The sequence below is a fragment of the Cornus florida genome, unplaced genomic scaffold, assembly GCF_030987335.1.
Source record: "Cornus florida cultivar Cherokee Brave unplaced genomic scaffold, ASM3098733v1 CherokeeBrave_3.0.0_Hap2_Chr10, whole genome shotgun sequence".
Taxonomy (NCBI): domain Eukaryota; kingdom Viridiplantae; phylum Streptophyta; class Magnoliopsida; order Cornales; family Cornaceae; genus Cornus; species Cornus florida.
Window position 1 is genome coordinate 115,945,926 of NW_026775580.1, and position 19,905 is coordinate 115,965,830.

A 19,905-nucleotide genomic window follows, 5' to 3' on the forward strand; every position below is an offset into this window, starting at 1 on the left:
AAAAACAAAAAAGATCATATCTATTATCATTAATATTTCGAATTACAAAATTAAAGAAGAAGAAAAAAAAAAACGGCTTACTAAATTAAACTATCATGAAATTAATTTATGTGGCAATAGTATTTAGTGAGCAACTTTAGGTTGGTCTGATTGAAAATATTGGTGAACAAGTATTAACCACTTCATTGACACTTGGTATAAAACTGATGTGGACAAAAAGCAAGCGATAATTAAAGGTAGGTTGATCAACCTCTTAACCTCTCTTAATTAGGTAACAAAATTACCGTCAATAGGCCCCCCGGGGTTTGGCAGGGGCTCGGGACTGGCACCCACTAGCACCTAACCGACTAGTGTTCAATTCCTACTAAGCCTTCCAATTTTTCCGACTTACCCGGTGTATTCTTGGGGTAAGGCTCTACACTCCCAGATTTGTAACCTAGGGTGGGTCCCGAAGGGCCCCTGCCTAGGTGAGTTCCTGGTGCTAAGTAAAAACAAAAATTACAGTCAATAGATTGATTTGCATGTCTAATATAAGTCACGAAATAAATATATATATGTATCACTTTGTATATAGATTACAGTCAATAAATGTATATATGTATCACTTTGTATAAGATTAAAACAAAAACTACTAGCATGAAATAAATATATATATATATATATGCTTGATGAGGGAAAAAAAAAAAACAAAGGTTTGACGGATACATTTAAGTGTTGGTTTATGGGGAAGCCTTTTGGTTCAAGTTCAGGCCTCCTACGTGACCCGACCTGCTTTGTCTTGTGCTACATTCAAGGCAACCAAAACCCCCATAACTATTCCTCTCTCTTTTAGCCCTCCCACCTTCCCACATAGCTAGGACCACAACACACACACACACACATCGAGAGAGAGAGAGAGAGTGAGAGAGTTTTTTCGTGATGCATTTATGATGTTCTTAAGTTGTTCTGGTATAGGTCCAGAATTGCCTAAGTGTAGGACCAGCTCTCTCTCTCTCTCTCTCTCTCTCTCTCCCTCTGTCTGTCAGTCAAGACAATAGTTGTAAGATAGAGAGAGAGAGAGAGAAGGTCCACATAACTGTCCAGCCTGCAAGAGAGTAGAAATGCAGCAACATTAGACTTGAAGGACTTCTACGCCCTACAATCTTCATCAACTCAATATCTTCACTCACTTCGATCTATGTTTTTATATTTTATAACCCTTCAAGATCGACCAAACTAATATATATATATATATAAAGACTACTACTACATTATCTTTTGAGAGAGAGAGAACACCCTAGCTACCAAGGGTGGAATGGCAATCCAAAGGTGGAGTAATCATCTACTGTTGTTGTACCTAGTACTCTTCAGTACTACAATCATCACCATTGGTGCAGCCGTAACCAAACAACAAGAGCTTGATAGAATATCGGTGCTTCCCGGTCAACCTCCGGTGCCATTCTCTCAATTTTCTGGCTATGTCACCGTCAACAAGCAGCACGGCCGAGCTCTCTTCTATTGGTTGACTGAAGCTCATACTAATCCTAACAACCACCCTCTTGTTCTTTGGCTCAATGGAGGTCAGTTTACCCTTCTAATTTCACCCCCTTTTATGAGAATATAGAATATAAAATTGCAGCACTATAACAAAAAAGTAAATGAAAATAAAATTCACTCTGCTAGCTGCATGTTTCTAGATATACTTTTATTCATGTTTTATGTGTAACATACGTGTGTATAAACATTATATGCTAAAATTTTCAACCATACATTTCTACTTTTTAGTCCTGCTGCGTAGGAAAATATATAGTGACTTAATTACAAATTAATATTGGGTTTGATGATTTGATTGTGTTGTAGGTGAAGTACCATTGCATTGATCCAAAATGATGAGCAGAAATCTACTTCTGGCTCTCTCAATAAATGACAATTCTTAATGCTGCTGCTAATTCATCCCCTCCTCTCTTGCAAGTGCCACCCATATTACCCACAACCTCTTCCTCCATACCCACTACTCTCATGTCGATCTTCGCCTTCACGCACTCTTTAGCTACCACCGGCTCACACTAGCAACATCCCACATCCCACACTAAAATGCACCAAGTAATGTCACCATCACCTTTAAGAACAACAGGCTCTTAATTATGATAAATTAAGGTCAACTCTATTTTTTCAAAACATCATTAACTCCATAAAATGATACTAAATAAAGATTCAAGATCCCATGAATATTATTTCAAAACATCATTAACTCCATAAAATGACACTAAATAAAGATTCAAGATCCCATGAATACATTCTTAGTTCCTAAGTACGTGTCAACTACTAAGAGTACTTATACTCGTAAGTAAATTGAAATACCCACTTATAGAGGCCCTCGTGATTTCTCTGTGTCTTCTAGGCTTTTTATTCCTTCTGCTGCTGATCTAATTCCCTGTTTGGCAGAACTCAAAAAAGCCACTTTGGTTTCTTGTCATTATTCTTTTGTCCATCGTCCATATTCATATATGAGTATATATTTTATATACACCTCCTATATGAATCTATAATAGGGGAAAATAAAATTCCAAAGCCATAATGCCCCACAAGAAAGTTGAACAACTTTCCACTGCGACAGTCCCATAGCTTTCATGTATTGGCAATAAAAGATGCTCTCATATGCATCATCCCTCTCTCTCTCTTGACTTGAGCAAGAGTGGTACAAAAAGATGCAAAGAAGTTTGCAGTACCACTTTGTTCGAATTAAGCACGCATACGCATGCTTAGGATAACGTACAGACGATGATGGTGGTGGGTGTCTTCACGTTTTTTTTCTGACAAAAAAACTGAAATGAACAAGGAGTTTATAATTGTTCTTGGGAATTAGAAACAATAGTACTCTGTATAAAGTAGGAGTATATATCAAGATCGGAAGAACATCTTGTGTGTTGATAAATTAAAGCTGAAATGTTTATATATACGGACATGTGAATGCAATTACATTATTTGTGAAAGCACCTTGCTAATTGTCCTTTTGAAAACTTGAATCATTATCATCCACTTTAAAAGATAGAGAATATATCACTAAATCTATAAGATACGGGGCCATGCGAGAAGGGAGAGATAATGCAATCCCATAGAGATAGAGCTGGCACCATAACCACCATTTGGTAAATTTTAAAAAGAGCTGTGTTATCCAAAGTTACCATTCAACTTAAATATACTGTTGCACATTCATCCCTAACAACTAAAACTTCTGAAAAAACAAAATATATATATATATATATATATATATGAATTCATTACAAAAGTCATCATGTAAAAAAACCTGACCGACCGACAATTAATGTACAAGGGTCTTTACATAATTAAGGCGTTTTATGTTTCTAATCTCTGTTTTTTCAATTCCTAGGAAAAGGGTACTTAAAATTATCATGTTTCTTTAAATTGGAGTGCCGCAGGACCAGGTTGTTCATCAGTAGCATATGGAGCATCAGAGGAAATTGGGCCATTCCAAATTAACAGAACCGGTTCTTCTCTATATCTCAACAAGCACTCCTGGAATAAGGGTAACAAACGTCATATATAATCATCTTGCTCCTTTTTTATTTATAAGTGCATCTAACATGTTAATCCTTAAATTTGCAGTTATTTAAAATTCATCTGCTGTCTTTTTAAGCTAAGAAAGAAAAAATATATATATATAATAATAATAATAAAATTCAATCTTGTGCTTACAGAAGCAAACATTCTCTTTCTTGAATCACCTGCCGGTGTAGGTTTTTCATACACAAATGTGAGCTCCGATCTCAAGGATTCCGGGGATGAGAGGACAGGTACATATAAATTGAGCATATGATTTGCTTTAATTATATACGTATACTGTTGTTAATTATATTGTTTGAAAATTTAAATCCTTAAGAGTTCTTCCAATCTTGTGACACAGCTCAGGATGCTCTAGTTTTTCTTATAAGATGGATGTCAAGATTTCCACAATACAAATATAGAGACTTCTACATTTCTGGGGAAAGCTATGCAGGTATACAGCAACAACAACTATTCACTCGAACAAACAATGTGTGAGTTCATAATACATATATGAGTTCTCAACCGATTAATGTTTACTTACATTTATGCTGGTTTTTATACAGGGCATTACGTTCCCCAGTTGGCCAAAAAAATCCATGATTTCAATAAAGCATCTTCTCATCCAATCATCAATCTTAAAGGATTCATGGTAAGTTATTCAATATAATTCAAACATTTTAGATACACATAATTATGAATCTGATATATTTGTTCATGTCTATATACAGGTGGGAAATGCTGTAACAGATAACTACTATGACAGCATAGGGACTGTTACATTTTGGTGGAGCCATTCGATGATATCTGACACAACCTATAAATCAATCCTCAAACACTGCAATTTCACAGCAGAGAGAAGTTCACAAAAATGTGATGATGCTGTAAACTATGCCATGAACCATGAGTTTGGAGACATCGATCAGTACAGTATTTATACGCCGTCTTGCATGGCATTACCTAATAGTACTATTCGGCCTGTAAGGCTCAAGAACAGTCTTATACGTAGAAGAGTTTCCGGATACGACCCCTGTACAGAGAATTATGCAGAGAAGTACTATAATCGACCAGACGTACAGAAGGCAATGCATGCAAATACTACTGGGATCCCATATAGATGGACTGCTTGCAGGTCTTCTTATTGCCTCTCTCATAACAAAGCTTCATTTTTTATAGTACTCTTTATCCTAAATCATTACAAAACAGAAACAACTCTTTTACTTTTAGTTAACTGGGATGAGGTTTCAACATCAGATATGGGAGTACAAACTTTTACCAATACATTTAACAATAACCCATATGTAAAACTACACAATACATATTCCAAAATTGTTATTATAATTACTAAACTTTTACCAATACATTTAACAATAACCCATAGGCTATTTGAGGATTTATATTTTGTTCATAAATTGATTTTACAGTGATGTTCTAATAAAGAATTGGAACGACTCTCAAGTTTCTATGCTACCCACATACAAGGAGCTAATTGCGGCTGGTCTCAGAATCTGGGTGTTTAGGTACAGTTCTGATAATCCCTGGTTTGGCATCAAATTCATATGTTATTTCATTAAACTATCAAATTAGTGCATGTATTATCAACTGTAAAATAGACCATGCAAAGGTAACCCTATTCTGATGATGCTAAAGAAAACCAAGATATAATTGACCTCCATATATAAAACTGAATTTACAAAAACATTAATAGATTGAATACATCACAATTACAATTACGTTTTAGGTATTAGAAATAGTAACTAGTGATTAGCTTAGGGTGGAAGTTCATTTAGCAAAGTTAGTTATTTTCATTTTTATTTACTATTTATTTTTTTATTTTTTTTTGGATTTTGGTGATTACTATTAGTTACTTTCAGAAACTGTCTTCTCATACCCATTAATAATTTACATGTCTTGAACCTCAACTTACCATAAAAACTTTTAATCACTTTGAATCCGCCATGAGTACAATTTTATCAAATGTTAATAATGAACAGAAACAAAAACCAAAGAAATATATATATATATATATATATAAACTGACAAAATTAGCAAAGTAGATGAAGGAAAAATGGAGTGCCTAACAGAGTTGCTTGTAAAAATGCAGTGGGGACACAGACTCTGTAGTTCCAGTGACAGCCACTAGGTTCTCCCTTAACCATCTAAACCTTACAATTAAGACCCGGTGGTATCCGTGGTATTCCGGTGGCCAGGTACACTTGAATTTTACACAAAATAATGGTTCTCTTTCAGAAAGAAGTTAAGAGAAAATCATTCCGACTGCAATTTCTTTTACAGGTAGGAGGCTGGACAGAGGTCTACCATGGACTAACATTTGCTACAGTTAGAGGGGCTGGGCATGAAGTTCCTATGTTTCAGCCCAAGAGAGCTTTTATTCTTTTTCAATCATTCTTGGCCGGCAATGAATTACCAAAATCATAAGAATTTCCATGGAGACAGACAGGAAGCAAATTTTGGGCATATAGATTTAAGCAGTTCAGATGTTGAAGCAATTCAATCAATTAGAATTCCCATAAAAAGTTGCGCGTTAAGTGACTACAACAGGACCTATTCATTCAAATTGGTATTTGTATTATTAAGATTACTCATTTCTATTCATTGTAGAATTCAGATTTTGAGCAGGAAATGAGCTAAGCCAAGCCACTGACTTTTCATGTCATGCTCATCTAGATGATGATTAGTTTTACAATGCAATATATAGAGTATGTCATTCATGAAAATTGGAAAAACATGTCCAAAGACCCAAACATTATCCTTGATTTTAGGGGATTCCCCCCCACCCCAACCCCACCCCCCCCCCCCCCCCCCCCCCCCCCCCCCGGCGCAGGGGGAAATCTCTCTTTTATAGTAGGTGGGGGTTCTCAGTGAATAAGTTACAAGTGCAACAGATACAAGGTATTAAGCGGGAAGGACAAAGATCACAGGTTCCAAATAGCTAACCATGTAAAATTGAGATCCGAATTTCGAAGTCAGTAGAAATGAGCAGCTCTTCCCGGCAAGTATACAAAACTGAAGCTCTGTCACGGATACCTGTGTGGCTGTGTCAGAGAGAAACATCATTGCTTGAATCCTTCGCCAAGGCCTGGTGGCATTCCTAAGCTCTGGGCAAGATCACCCATCCTTTCCTTCATGGCCTGAAAATTTCAGAAGGCCAAAACTTAAAATTCAGTAACAATGATGGAAAAAGAGCTTCATTTCTTTCACAAAAATGCGAGATTCTCACTTGTACACTCTTCTGATGTGCATCCTTGTATGCCTCAGTGATCAAAAGAGAGAGTTTCTGCACAAAAAGAAAAAAATGATAATGGAATGTTACTAACATCACAAAATCATTCTCTTGAAGCATCTGAAACCAGCAATCTTGATAGTCCCACATGCTTAACTATAATTAGCCTATTTGGGGAAGCAACAACACCCAACTCTAAACCGATTGGACAATAAAACATGTTCCAATATAATTTCGTTTATAATATATGTCAATCCAAACTAGGAAAAAACATTGAACTTAACTTTGAAGATTTTAGAAGGATCTGAAATGTGAATTTTCAAATTGACCTTGACCAGCCAAAAGAAAAACTAGTTCAACACTTGGGCAAGGAAAAATTTTCAGAAATTTCCTAGATTTTAGTTATTTTTTCTATTCTTTTCAAATTTACTAAAACTTAGGTTTTCAACCACAAAAATTTCATAAGAAAAAATTTAAAAAATTAAAAAATAAAATGATTTTTGTGAAATCCCACGTCCTTCAATAAAGAAATAAAGACTCAATTTTTGTAACCCTCCATAAAACATCTTCAGTGAGCCCTTCAAACAAAGTTCGCAGATGGATCAAACAAAGTTCGCAGATGGATCTTTTTAGAAAAAGTGAATGAAACTAAGTAGCAGCTGAGATGCCCAAATAATAAGGACTATGACAAACCTATGCAATAGAACAACAAAACTTTTGTGTATAAAGATCTACTATGAAAGACGGTAAAAAATGGTGAAAATCTGGAACACATGTTTCATAATTTATTCTCATGCAAACAATCAACTGTCAGTCAGATTAAGAACATTGTTAGCTCTGATATAAAACAATATATTATCATGCAAGTATCATCTGATATGTTGTATAGGCGGCCCAATCGCTTGCCTGAAGCTTGGCATGCCACCAAAGGTCAGGAAGCTTCCTTTCCAGGATAAGACAGTATCATTTTCTGTTCTTATTCATTTTTGTACAATCATAAAACACTGAATTGATTGTGTTATAAAACGCATACTATTAAGGACTGACATGGCTATGCAAGAGAATCGTAAGACTCTTCCTCTGCAAGATGCACTACAAACGTATTTATTTGAGTAATTAAATAGCCATATTTCAAGTTTTCATCACGCAATCAACATTGTAAAAGAATGAAGGTGAAAATCTAAAATATATATTCCATACTCTATTATCTTGCAAGCATGCAAAACACAACTTCTGGATGGGGAACGTTGTTGACTGTGACAGAAAACAATATATTGTCATGCAAGTACCCCTGCATTCAGTATTGGTGGTGGCATCCTAAAATTTCTTAAATTATAAATTTATAACAGACTTACAAAATTGAGACAATCTGTATGCTTTCATGTGCAAAACCTGTAATATCATTTAAACTTTGTTTGGGAGCACCGAATCGGCGGTTTGGATTTGGAATTGGGAGAAATTTAGTTAAAACTTCAATCTAAATTTCCCCCAATACCAAATCCAAAGCACCAATTCGGTGGTTCCAAACGCAACAATAATGTTATTCAACGCAAGGAATTGAGTAGTAGGGGGTTTTTAATGACACTCGTCAGCACACCCTGTCTTACATATGATGTAGAATGAATTCATTTTTGTGTTTAAGGCACTAAAAACAATTGTATTTGTTTCTCAAAACCAATTCTAAGAAAGCATCAGAGGATTTTAATGTATTACATAAAACACAATGAACTGATTGAATTCCAAAGATACATCTAAACAACCCCATTTTACCTACTACAATACATTTACAAGGTTATAATCACATCATGTCTAATAATTTTGACAGTTAGGAACAATATATAATATTTGTACATGCATTATAATCATTGGCTGAGGGATAAAATCATGATATAAGAATGTAACTGATAATCTAAAGAAAGGTCCTAAGATCATCCAAATTAGCGTACTCACTTCTGGTCCTAACTCCATTGCAGCCTCGGTGATTTCAGTGCGTATAGGTTGCTGGTTCCCAGATAGTGTTACCTGAAGAAAACTGTGGTTAAAATTTTTATGTTCTCCAGAAAAATCAAATATTGATGGTTATGCAAAAACTTATCTGTGTTTTAATAATCTAATTCATTCTCCTAAAACCATTGAGACACAAAAGCGCTCCACTCTTTTGTGAAAAAACAACAAAAGCAGGGTAAGAACTAGACACTCCATAAATCACACCACAGCATGGTAACTGGCATTTGAAATAATTATATAATGTTTCTTAGAGATTGAGCTAATACACCACAGCATGGTGATGACTGATGCTTTCAATTTTTTGATGACTCCATTTCCACAATGATTTCATCCCAAACAATCCTGTGATTCAAAGTGCATAGGGGACAACATAATATGGAACTAACCAATATATCAAGTTCATGGAAGCCAGTTAAAGGCAGGGAGAATGAATATCCATTTCAATGTTGTCAAGAAACGTAGTTTGTGCCTCCCGGAAGTGGAGATGCTATTTGGAAATCTTAAAGAAGTTTTGTGCAAATATCAGGACAACTTCCTGAAAATGCTCCTGGTTTAAATTAATGGGGAGCAAAACTTCATGAGAAAGGTGGGATGTAGCACCTACGCATGTCAAATAAATCAAATTTGAGATAGAATTATTTCGTTCTTTCCCCCAACTTTTCCAAGCCTAATCTAGGGTGATTTATGAAACATAAATTATTTGGTTTTACCATGAGGATTTTAGGCAGTATACATTTTTTACTCGGTTTGTAACGTAAATTAATTCCTTGCTACATATTTCACATATTTTTTGTGGACTGTGTCTCGCAGCTTTTGGACTGCATTTCCAACATCCGGTTGCCATACAGATAACTATTGCCCAGATTTGAGCTAAAACTTAATCTGCCCTTGCCAAAGCTAACTTTAAATGTTATTAAAATTATGCCAAAGAAAATGAGCAAACTGCATACCTTTATTAGCTCACCTTCACAATAACCATCAAATTCCGCTCTGCAAAATAGAACCAAAATGAATAATACCAAAATAAGTTATTCACACACAAAAATTAGAAACAAAAATTTGGATAGTAAGAATATCATAACACAATACAGACGCAGCAAGTTCCTTTTGTACTCGCACAGCCTCAACCTGAACCACCATTTGTGCCTTTTTCACAGTCTCGTATAAATTTTGCATGTTTCCCAGGAATCCTGCCTAAAATCAATTTGGCATGAAAGTAATGTTAGTCTCAATGGAGAAATGCAACTCACACCTGTTTTCAGTTATGAAATTAAGAATACAACAACCTACATATAGAGTTAATTGCAAGTATATAGAATGATTATCAAGAATTGGAGCTCATACTGCACTACTACAGGATTTAGAAGAAAATGAGAATAAAAATGAGTGCAATAGGTAGAATCTAACAGGCAATTATTCTTTTTTCTTGGAGTACTTGCAAGTAGATAAGAAGCAGTATAATATTGGATACAGACACCTAAATTAAAAAAATAAAAATAAAAATAATAAAAACTTAGTTGACCTTTGAAGGTGCATCGTCGCCCTTCTCGTTATTTTCCTTTTTTCCTCCAAATAGAGCACAAATTCGAAGAGATCTACATTTGTGCCCAAGTGTCCGACAACCAGACTGAGATAGAATCCACGTATGGAGTCGATTACCATTTGGACTTAGTTTGTCTGTGTAATAGCAGGAAAAGAGTAAGTTATTACTGGCTCTTTAGACATCTGAGGAATTGATCCAACAATGTAAAACCCAACAAATATTATTATCTACAACTTAGAAAAGAATGGATCCTGCTTTAACCCACGAATCGCAAATCGGATATCCTCTCGGTCCATCCAATTCTGGAATTCAGATGTCATTAGAACAAAATTGGAAAAATCACAGATTTAATAAACTAATATCAAAGTTCTAAGCTCAAAGGGCATTGATACATTTTAAAATGTTATCAACATAAAATTGCCCGAGTGGCATCAGACAAAATGTACTACCATCAAAAGAAGCAAAGTTAAAGGACAAATTTAAAACAAAAATTCATCCTTGATGCTTGTGGCTTTAAATCCAACAGTTAGACTATGTGTTCCTCATACAGAATAATTCCATCAACCAAGTTACAAACAATAAACGTGTTCCTTGTAGCTGCCATCTATTGAGGTCCATGACTTCAGTCATGACAAATTTTATGGCCATCTCTGGTTCGTTGGTTTTCAGGACAAAGATGGATCTGAACCAGCAAAAAATAAAGGTACAAGAGCCAAGACATATCCAAAGGGCAAAAAATTTAGATGCCAATGGGGAAATGCAAGGAGGTCAGTGATCATTGGACGCCACTGATGGATGCCGGCACCACAAAACCAGGATGCAATTGACTGTAGGAGAAAGCCTCAGCTTGTATGACATAAGACAGTGTCTAATTCTTCTAAAACAGCTCTAGCAACCATTGAACGGTGAGAGTAATTTGCTCTGAAAATGTATTGTTGGGCTTTACTTTTTAATGGAAATTATCTGGCCTTTTATGCCCCATGTTAGTTCTATGGAAAGAGATACTTCAGGCCTATTGCAGATATGAACTTGATTCATGTCAAAAGATCATCCAAAAATCACACACAGGCAATGTGTATATATATAGGGATGACATATGAATATATTATTTATAATAACACGCTGGATTAGGTTTTCCGACACGCTGGATTAGGTTTTCCGACAAGTCAGTGTCAACACAACCAATAAAACAAGAAATATTGTAAAAGCAACTCAAGGGAGTCCAATAATAACAGTCCACTGAACTATTCATCTGTATCAAAACACCAAAGTTCCAATCTTCACATACGTAAGTACACTTTTTTCTAGATTCAAAATTTATATATATATATATATCACATGGATTGTCCAACCAAAAATAAAAAAGTGAATTCAAGTAGAAATCAAATTCATCATAAATTAGATATATACACAGAAATAATAAATAGACGGAAGACTTACAGGAGGAGACGGAGGAGAACCTAGGTCTCGTCCCATGCAAGTTTGATAACTGAGCAATCAGGGCACTCGTCGACGCCATGAGTGAGAGAACGTGTGTTTACTATCCAGTTTTATCTTGGCGAGTAGAGTGGCAGCTTATCGGTGTTGAGGGGATAAAATGTTGAGATAAAGATAGAGAAATGGGCCTGTAGGTCCCATTGCAGCTCGGGCCCACCCGTTCTCGGTTTCTCCTTTTCGTTTTTACTATCAAATTGATTGATTATATTTTTAAATATTATTTTTTGAAAATTCAATTATAAGTTTTTAAAATATTGTCTTTTATAATATTTTAAAAACAATTTTCAATTTTAAAAATTTTAAGAATTGATTTTGAATGACAAATCAACCAAAGCTCTGAATTTTTAAGTTTTACAGAGGTGGAAAAAAAAAAAGTAACTGACCAGTGACCGAAAACCAGTATTGTAAAGGGCTTTTCAGATCAACTTTTCACATCAGTAAATCACAAAGATTCATCCCAGTATGGATCTACTAATCTAATGACTGCGCTTTAGGAGACTATTAGTTCCTCAGATAGATATTCACTCATGTAATTGGAAAAAAAAAAAAAAAAGCAAGAAATCAATGAGTCAAAATGGGATGATATAACTTTGATGGGGTTGTCTTTCATGTGTCACATGATTTTTGTGTGAATTGTGTCCGAACGGGAACATGGATCATAAAGTTACATCGTACATGAATTCCATCAAAAAAATTCCTTTGTTTTCTGGAAACTAATAGCCAACTTTAGCTATAAGCCTATTCTCACTTCCAAACAACAGAAGCGAGTATGGTTCTTAATATACAGCCGCATGTACAAGTAGGAATTTGAGAAAAGCAGAATTAAAACTTACTCTTGATCTCTCTGACTCATGTGTCCATGTCACATACCACATCTATGCAAACAATTAATTAATGGCGCAATGGGAAGACAATGAAAAGGGCAGAGGAAGTAGACCCCTCCCAACACTCTCTCTCAGTTGCAAAAGGCCAAACCAACCGCTCTCTCTCTCTCTCTCTCTATATATATATATCCACACATATAAAATATATCCCTATCAATCTGTATTTACAGGAGTAAGTGCTAATATGGATAAGGAGTGGCGACCGACAAATTTGCTGCACGATGAAACCAAACGGCTATTCCTTCACGCTAAATTCTACCGCGGTGGGTGTAAATATGCAGTGAGTACTAACCATTTTCAGACTACATTGGCTTATAATCCTCTGTTTTTAAAATTTTATATATATATATATATATATATATATTAATAATAATCAACCTATTCATCAATGATTTTGAACTATCATTGCAAACCCTGAATATCACAAATTTTACCAGTGGGGTTGATATTATTTTGTGGATATATATAGGTATTGATGAATCTGGTAGGCTCTCAACTTCTGTATAATCCAATAAAGTTTAGGTATCGATTGCAGTTGCTAGGCAGGTGGGCATGGTGCAAAGTGTGTCACACAAGTCCTGAAGTTAGGTATGGATGAAATTAATAAGTCCAAATGGATAGATGATTGAAATTACGGGCATACCACAAATTAACGGATCAAACAAAAGTATGTCTGTAGTAACTACAGGTTACAACTCTTGAGCATATAATCGTCTCTATATTTTTTGCAGTAGTAAAATCGTGTGTATATTTAATCCTTTCAAATTTAGTAATTGTGAAAATCTGGTGCACTAATTCTACTTGGTGGTCGGTGAGGTGGATTTGATTATGAGGATCATAATTTTCTGTGGAAAAATGTTATATTTGTCTGTTGTCTGTTTTTTCTCCCAGATAGCAGTATTACCCAGGAGAATAAATGAATTTGAACAGGAAGATAGAAGGGTATTTATGTAATTAGACAAACATGTCTTTGTATAAGGGTAAAGTGCAATAAACCCCCCTAAATTATCAGTCAATTTCATAAAACCCCCCTGAACTAATTAATACCCCCTCAATTATCTGAAAAGTGCAGTTTTAGGACAAATTCAAAATCTCCGTCGCCGGAAGTCATCAGAAATATAAGATTACAACATTACCCTTCATTTGAACGCCACCGTTTTGGTGTTTTAATTGCTTATGTTTCTGACGTGTCAAAGGTAATCTCAGCTATCAATAACACTAAAAAAAAACACCACCCACCATTTTATCAGTTGAATGCCAAACACCACCTAAGACTACCTCATGTTAGCACCAAACACATCATTACGCCACTAGTACAGATTACACGCTCTCTTTTTCTATGCTCTATCTCTGTACGCTCTCATTATCCTGCAGCCGATGATATCGCTAATGACCAAACCCAACTCCGGTGACTGGCTTCGTCGATCAGCTCACGACTATCACCAGAGACAACCACCGCCGACTTTTGGGACCCAATTTGGAGAATCAAATCAAACTAATCACAAAACCAACCTTAATTAAATCATTGACGGATTAAAGCTCTGGATTTTACTTTTGTAGTTGCTGCTTTTCCTCTCCCTGCAGCTATGGCTACCGAAATTCGACGCCGCCATGATTGCGTTGTCCACAATTGTTGGGTTTGAAGATTTGGGCAAAAAATGCTTTGTTTAGATAATTGTAGGTGATGACGGGTTGGTGTTGTCCGGGTAAAAAGTAACAATGCTTTGTTTTTTAATTGAAGGTGATGATGGGTTGATTTGGGAAAAAAATCTTTGCTTTTCAATTATTTGTTATCTTTTTGGTAGCCTAAAATTGTTGGAGTCTTTTTTTTTTTTTCCTCCAACAATTAATGATTGGGCCATCCTCATCTTCTAATAAGCAAACAAACAATTGACTTCCAGCAAAATGGTTTGTATTGACCATAATATATATATATATATATATATATATATATATATATATATATATTTGTATGCGTACATATATATAAAAATTGTTATAGAATTATTCTGGCATATAATTGAGACTTTGATAACAGAGAGCTTCACCTGCTCTTGGTAAATTGTAGTAATTTCACCTACAAAACGAAAGTTAAGATGTAGAGACTGAGCCCTACGCAAGGAATAGATGGTGATTTGGTGTGGAATGAAACAAATGGAGTGGAAGTTAGGGTTAAGGGTTTCAATTTGGGGATTCAAGGTTGGAGCAGTAATAAGGGCAAAAATGTCATTTTAAAATTATAACATAGGTCACATGCGTGTCCAACCGCCAAAACCGACCGGAATAGTGTCGTTGGGTGTTTTTTTGCAAAAAAAGAGAAAGTTTAAGGGGTTTTCTGTTAAAATAGAAGTTCAAGGGGGTTTCTTGGAAGAGAGAATAAAATTCAGGGGGGTTTTTTGCACTTTACCCCTTTGTATAATAATGCGAAAAGCGTCGCACTCAGAAACCACCATCACAGTCTCAAGCCTAAAAACAAGGTACTAACAACAGCTTCAAAAAACAGCATCCCCCATTTATCTCCTCTTACTTTTTTTCAGCAATTCTCGCTCCTCTCTCTCTCTCTCTCTCTCTCTCTCTCTCTTAAAGTCTTGTCTTTCTCTCTCTACGTATATCTATCTATCCTAACAGCCAAATAGGTAAAGAAACACGCACAAAGAAAAGAGAGGAGGGAACATGGAAACTCCACGCACCTTCCACCATCAGAAACAAAAGAAGAGTCCACACCACCCTACTCTCCTCTCTCTCTCTCTAATGGCCCAACTGGACCAAAATTTATGTACTCGAAGAAATACAAAAAAGAGTGAGAAGAAATATAGAGAGAGAAAGAAGAGATGTCTTCAAATGTCCTCCAACCAAACCGACCTCATAGATACACACACCCATACATACATACTCTCACACACACAATGGAACATTATGTTGCCACAAATACCCTTCTGCAACCCCCCAAAAAATCCCCATCTTCATCACTTTCACTGTCTCAAAAGAACAACGTTTTTTTCCCGATTTATGTGGGCTTTTTGGGCTTTGTCTCGGTCAGAGTTTCACAGAGAAAACAGGAAAGCGAGAACTTTCTTACCTCCTCTCTTCTTTCTTTCTCTCTCTCTCTCTACACTTTCTCCCTTCATTATTTCTTACCCACCTCTCTCTGTCTCTCTCATCGCATGTATTTCTTTCTCTCTCTCCTATATATTCCACATATATCTCTGAGTTTGGTTCAAAGTTTAATATTTTTGGTGTAGTGGGTTCTTTGTATTTGTGATATGGTGTCTAAGAAGATGAAAGGGGTTGCTTTGGATCCATCAGCCTATGGTGTACGCGAGGATGCTAAAACGAGGTTCAAGCATCAGACTCTCATGCAAGACTACCAAGAGTTGGTGAAGGTAATTTTCTTCCTCTATGTTGATGATCTAGGGTTCTCTATGGAAATTGTTTCTTGACTTTGCCTAGATCTGATTGATTTTGCTTATTCTTCCTATATGTTGAAGATCTAGGGTTCGTGATGAAAATTGTTTTTGGGTTTGACGCTTATAGGTGTTAGGTGTTTGATTATGAGTTTCTCATAAGAAATTGCGGTTTTGGGTCCTTCGATGTTTTAAAGCTTTAATGAGTTTGATCTATTCGCTTCTATTCATTACGGGTTTATTATCTGACATATCTTCATATGGGTCTCCGCCTCTCGATAATAAGACCTTCCTGGGTGTTCTTGTTATTGATAGTATTTGCAAGGTTTTATTTTGATCTATTTCTTCAAATTTTGATGGGTTCAATCTGTATTACTCTGATCTCTCTCCATGTGAGTCTCTTGTGAATGTTACCAACCCTGTTTCACATTTTTTTAATTTGTTCCTTTGATCCATATGTTCCATGGTTTTTGGAAACTTTTTTCCTGTCTACGTCCCAAGTTTTTGACCTTTTTTATCTATTTTTTATTTTGGCATTCCTTTAGGAAACTTTCCTTCATTCTGGCATTGTTGATATTCTTGATATTGAAATTTCTCAAGGTTCAATTTTTTCTTTTTGCTTTATTTTTTAATTGAATTCCCTTTTGGATCTTTCTAGGTTAGAAATTTTTTTTTTGCCCTTACATTTTCCCCTCATTCTTATTTTCTGTACTTTAGTTCTTATTAGTCTGTCATGGTTAAGTACATTATTTATGAGCATTATCAGAAAATTCCTTCCACCCTTTGCTCCCTCTCTCTCTCTCTCTCTCTCTCTCTATCTTCTATATTTCTCATCCAATATTTTGTTCTTTTCCCTTTTCTGTCAATATTGTTGTTATTGTCTTCTTGGTCATTTACTCACAATTCGTAACTTGATAAATACATAACTTTTTTTACTAATCAGTAATTACTGAAAAATAGTTTCTTTCTTTCCTTCCTTCCTTTTTTGTGGTTCCTTTTTTGTGGTTAGCTGACATAGCTGTAAATGGATTTATAAGACTGCTCATTCTGCAGGAAGCAGAAGCTGTGAGAAACAAACTGGAGACCTCAAAACAAAGGAAATTAACCCTCTTGGCAGAAGTTCGGTATGGTATTTTACCTTCATGTTTTTTAGGATTTTAAAATCAAACTTTAATAATGTATCAATTTTATCGCCAGCTAAAATGGGTTTTACCTTTATATTTTTGTTGATATGTATGTATTTTTTACAATCAAATCATAATAGAAAATTACAATTTGAATTTTTATTTTTTTAATCTGCATTTGATATACATGTGCATCTGTTCTTTTAATCAAATTTTAATGCAAATTATAACTTGAAATTCTTTTATGTGACCTCCTTTTCTTCTCCATATGTTTGGTAAATTTGCACATGCATCCAAATTATAGTAGGAAAGTTATCAGTTTACATATTTTCATCTTCAGCAAATTAGACAGATATTACAATCAAGTTTCGGGCGTTTTCAAGTATCTGAGTTTGGTTTACTTTTTTCTTTTTCTTTGGATCGCAGATTTTTGCGCCGACGATACAAGTACCTCTTGGAATTTAAGTCTCCCAAACCTCCGAAGGGACGAGAACTGCGCAAAAACACTAAGAAAGAGAGGATTAACAATAGAAAGGAAGCCACTCTGCAAAAGTTAGCTCCAACACTAGACTTGAACGAGAAGGAAAGAACTTTTAGTGGAAAGGAAGCTGCTTTTTGGAACTCAACCCCAATTCTTGACTTAAAGCAGAAGGAAAGGATATATAGTGGAAAGGAACCTTATCTTCAAAATCCCACTCCAATATTTGATTTAAAACAGAATGATTTAAATCAGAAAGGACAGATGTATGGTGGAATCGTAGATGTTTTCCCGAGGCCAACCTTAGCTTTTGATTTGAACCAGAAGGAAAGATTATATAGTGGGAAGGGAGCTACTCTGCAAAACCGAGCTCCAGTTCTCGACTTAAACCAGAAGGAAAGGACTTATAGTGAGAAAGAAGCTGCTGTGCAAAGCCGAGCTCCAATCTTTGATTTAAACCAGATTTCGGTAAACAGTTAGAGAATTTATTGAATTACGAATCCCTAGATGTATTGCTGTTACTTTATTCTAGTTGATGTCTAATTGACTTATTTTTACAGAGAGAGGAGGAGGAGGAGGAGGAATTTCAAGATGGTTGTGAACCATCAAGAGTTGAGGAGCTGAAGAATTGTTTGATCAGAAGCGGAAGTGATGAGCAGCAGCGCAATGATTTGAAATTATCTGTATGTAGGAATGTAGGGAATGGATCCAACAGAGCGGGGAAGAGGAAGATCTCATGGCAAGACCAAGTTGCACTGAGGGTTTAAATATTATACAATTGCAGAATATCATAATCCTGCAAATAGGGGCTTTGCCGGCTTAGGCAAAGGTGAATTCCATTTTCTTTTGCCTTGGTAGTTCAATGTTTTCTTTTCCTTCCTTTCATAAAGAAAAATAGCGCTTTTATATATTGAATATACATGAAATGGTGGAAATTATTGTTGCTGAGGTTTCATATTTGGTGGAAAATATGTGGCTTAGTTTTCATCTATATATTTTTTGGGCTAATGGAAAGAGGAAACAAGGAATTTGGAATGTTGCAATTATTGGAATTAGACTTGGTTTTGCCGAATGATTCCAAGTGTGTGTGTATATATATATATATTTGTTCTTTTCCTTTCCAACTCTCGTGCCAAAGTACCAACCATTTGTACTCCTTGATCCTCTGGACAGATGTCAAAAAAAGAAAAGAAAAAAAAAGGTGGTGGATGGAAATGGGCCTTATGACTTCAAATAAAAGTCATAGTAACTCCTTGTTAGATTAGAATACCCTCCAGTCAATTATATTTAGATTAGAATACCCTCCAGTCAATTATATTTAGAATGGAAAGAAATTTAGTTTAAAATTTTAATTATTCACTTGTAAATGATGCTTCCACTCACTCTCTCTGTGTTATATAACTGCCTAATCAGATCAGTAAGCAAAGTTTGTTCCAGCGATATCAATGAGGACTCCACTCTGTGTGTGTGTGTGTGTGTGTGTGTGTGTTTTATAACTGCTAATCAGAGCAGTAAGCAAAGATTGGCAGTCTACAACACAAAATCAAAATGCAATGGCATTTCAATGAGGGTATTATTGGAATATATACTCAGCTGTCCAGAATTCTCAATCTTAACAGATTTGTTCATTTGAAAATTGGAAGTATTTGAAAAGAATTTGTTTGCCAAAGAAATAATAATAATAATAATTTAAGTTATAGAATCCACATAATGAATTCTTTAAAGATAAGTTCAGATAGTATCATTACACATTATTCAGACACCCCCGAGATGAACAAACATGGGTTCTAAAATGGGGATCCTATTAACGTCTAAGGTGCTGTTTTATAAAACTGAAAATTTTAAGTTTTGAAGTTCCAAACAGAAATTGTAAATTAATTTTTTATTATTATTTAATTTTTAAGTGTTCAACATAATAAGTGAGGCGATTCTCACTTAAAAATTTTACATCTTTACAAGAGGCACTTATTTTTTTTAAGTGATATCAAAATTTGTTGTCAAACGCACTTAACTGATTAAACACTTAGTGTGGCTTGATAGAAATCTTTAACGTTGGTTGTGCTTCATGAACATTTGCACCAACCAACATAAAGGATTTGGGATCTACAAAGACCAGTAAAGATTTAAGTTAAGATACTTTTAAGTATGAAGCAGAATGACGAATTCAGATAAGCTTGTAAA

General features: G+C 35.2%; 3 protein-coding genes across 3 annotated transcripts; 2 read left to right on the forward strand and 1 right to left on the reverse strand.

Annotated features, from left to right (window-relative positions):
* The first annotated feature begins 998 nt into the window (after nt 1-998).
* On the forward strand, nt 999-6,230 carry LOC132277881 (serine carboxypeptidase 24). Its single transcript, XM_059779724.1, has 9 exons — nt 999-1,559; nt 3,420-3,527; nt 3,699-3,794; nt 3,905-3,997; nt 4,110-4,195; nt 4,275-4,675; nt 4,968-5,063; nt 5,648-5,753; nt 5,839-6,230. Exons 1-9 carry the CDS (start codon nt 1,295-1,297, stop codon nt 5,980-5,982), a joined length of 1,395 nt encoding a protein of 464 aa, XP_059635707.1. The 5' UTR covers nt 999-1,294; the 3' UTR covers nt 5,983-6,230.
* A 125-nt stretch (nt 6,231-6,355) lies between these two features.
* LOC132277882 (nucleoid-associated protein At4g30620, chloroplastic-like) lies at nt 6,356-11,929 on the reverse strand. The gene is made up of 7 exons (XM_059779725.1): nt 11,778-11,929; nt 10,317-10,471; nt 9,888-9,988; nt 9,745-9,784; nt 8,738-8,809; nt 6,785-6,841; nt 6,356-6,695 (listed from the first exon to the last, which is right to left on the reverse strand). Exons 1-7 carry the CDS (start codon nt 11,854-11,856, stop codon nt 6,618-6,620), a joined length of 582 nt encoding a protein of 193 aa, XP_059635708.1. The 5' UTR covers nt 11,857-11,929; the 3' UTR covers nt 6,356-6,617.
* Nucleotides 11,930-15,272: 3,343 nt separating this feature from the next.
* Nucleotides 15,273-18,767, forward strand: LOC132277890 (uncharacterized). Its single transcript, XM_059779732.1, has 4 exons — nt 15,273-16,101; nt 17,176-17,246; nt 17,673-18,192; nt 18,285-18,767. The coding sequence occupies exons 1-4, from the start codon at nt 15,982-15,984 to the stop codon at nt 18,489-18,491; spliced, it is 918 nt and encodes a 305-aa protein (XP_059635715.1). The 5' UTR covers nt 15,273-15,981; the 3' UTR covers nt 18,492-18,767.
* Nucleotides 18,768-19,905: the final 1,138 nt, after the last annotated feature.

What these genes read in the sequence shown, in the direction of transcription:
- LOC132277881 (XM_059779724.1), top strand. Translation starts at nt 1,295, where the DNA reads ATGGCAATCCAAAGGTGGAGTAATCATCTACTGTTGTTGTACCTAGTA. An exon ending in TTCCGGGGATGAGAGGACAG is followed by an intron (nt 3,795 to 3,904) that starts GTACATATAAAT and finishes CTTGTGACACAG; the next exon opens with CTCAGGATGCTCTAGTTTTT. An exon ending in TCAATCTTAAAGGATTCATG is followed by an intron (nt 4,196 to 4,274) that starts GTAAGTTATTCA and finishes GTCTATATACAG; the next exon opens with GTGGGAAATGCTGTAACAGA.
- LOC132277890 (XM_059779732.1), top strand. Translation starts at nt 15,982, where the DNA reads ATGGTGTCTAAGAAGATGAAAGGGGTTGCTTTGGATCCATCAGCCTAT. An exon ending in ACCCTCTTGGCAGAAGTTCG is followed by an intron (nt 17,247 to 17,672) that starts GTATGGTATTTT and finishes TTTGGATCGCAG; the next exon opens with ATTTTTGCGCCGACGATACA. An exon ending in TTGATTTAAACCAGATTTCG is followed by an intron (nt 18,193 to 18,284) that starts GTAAACAGTTAG and finishes TTATTTTTACAG; the next exon opens with AGAGAGGAGGAGGAGGAGGA.
- LOC132277882 (XM_059779725.1), bottom strand. Translation starts at nt 11,856, where the DNA reads ATGGCGTCGACGAGTGCCCTGATTGCTCAGTTATCAAACTTGCATGGG. An exon ending in GTTCTCCTCCGTCTCCTCCT is followed by an intron (nt 10,472 to 11,777) that starts GTAAGTCTTCCG and finishes GCTATTACACAG; the next exon opens with ACAAACTAAGTCCAAATGGT. An exon ending in GCGACGATGCACCTTCAAAG is followed by an intron (nt 9,989 to 10,316) that starts GTCAACTAAGTT and finishes AATTGATTTTAG; the next exon opens with GCAGGATTCCTGGGAAACAT.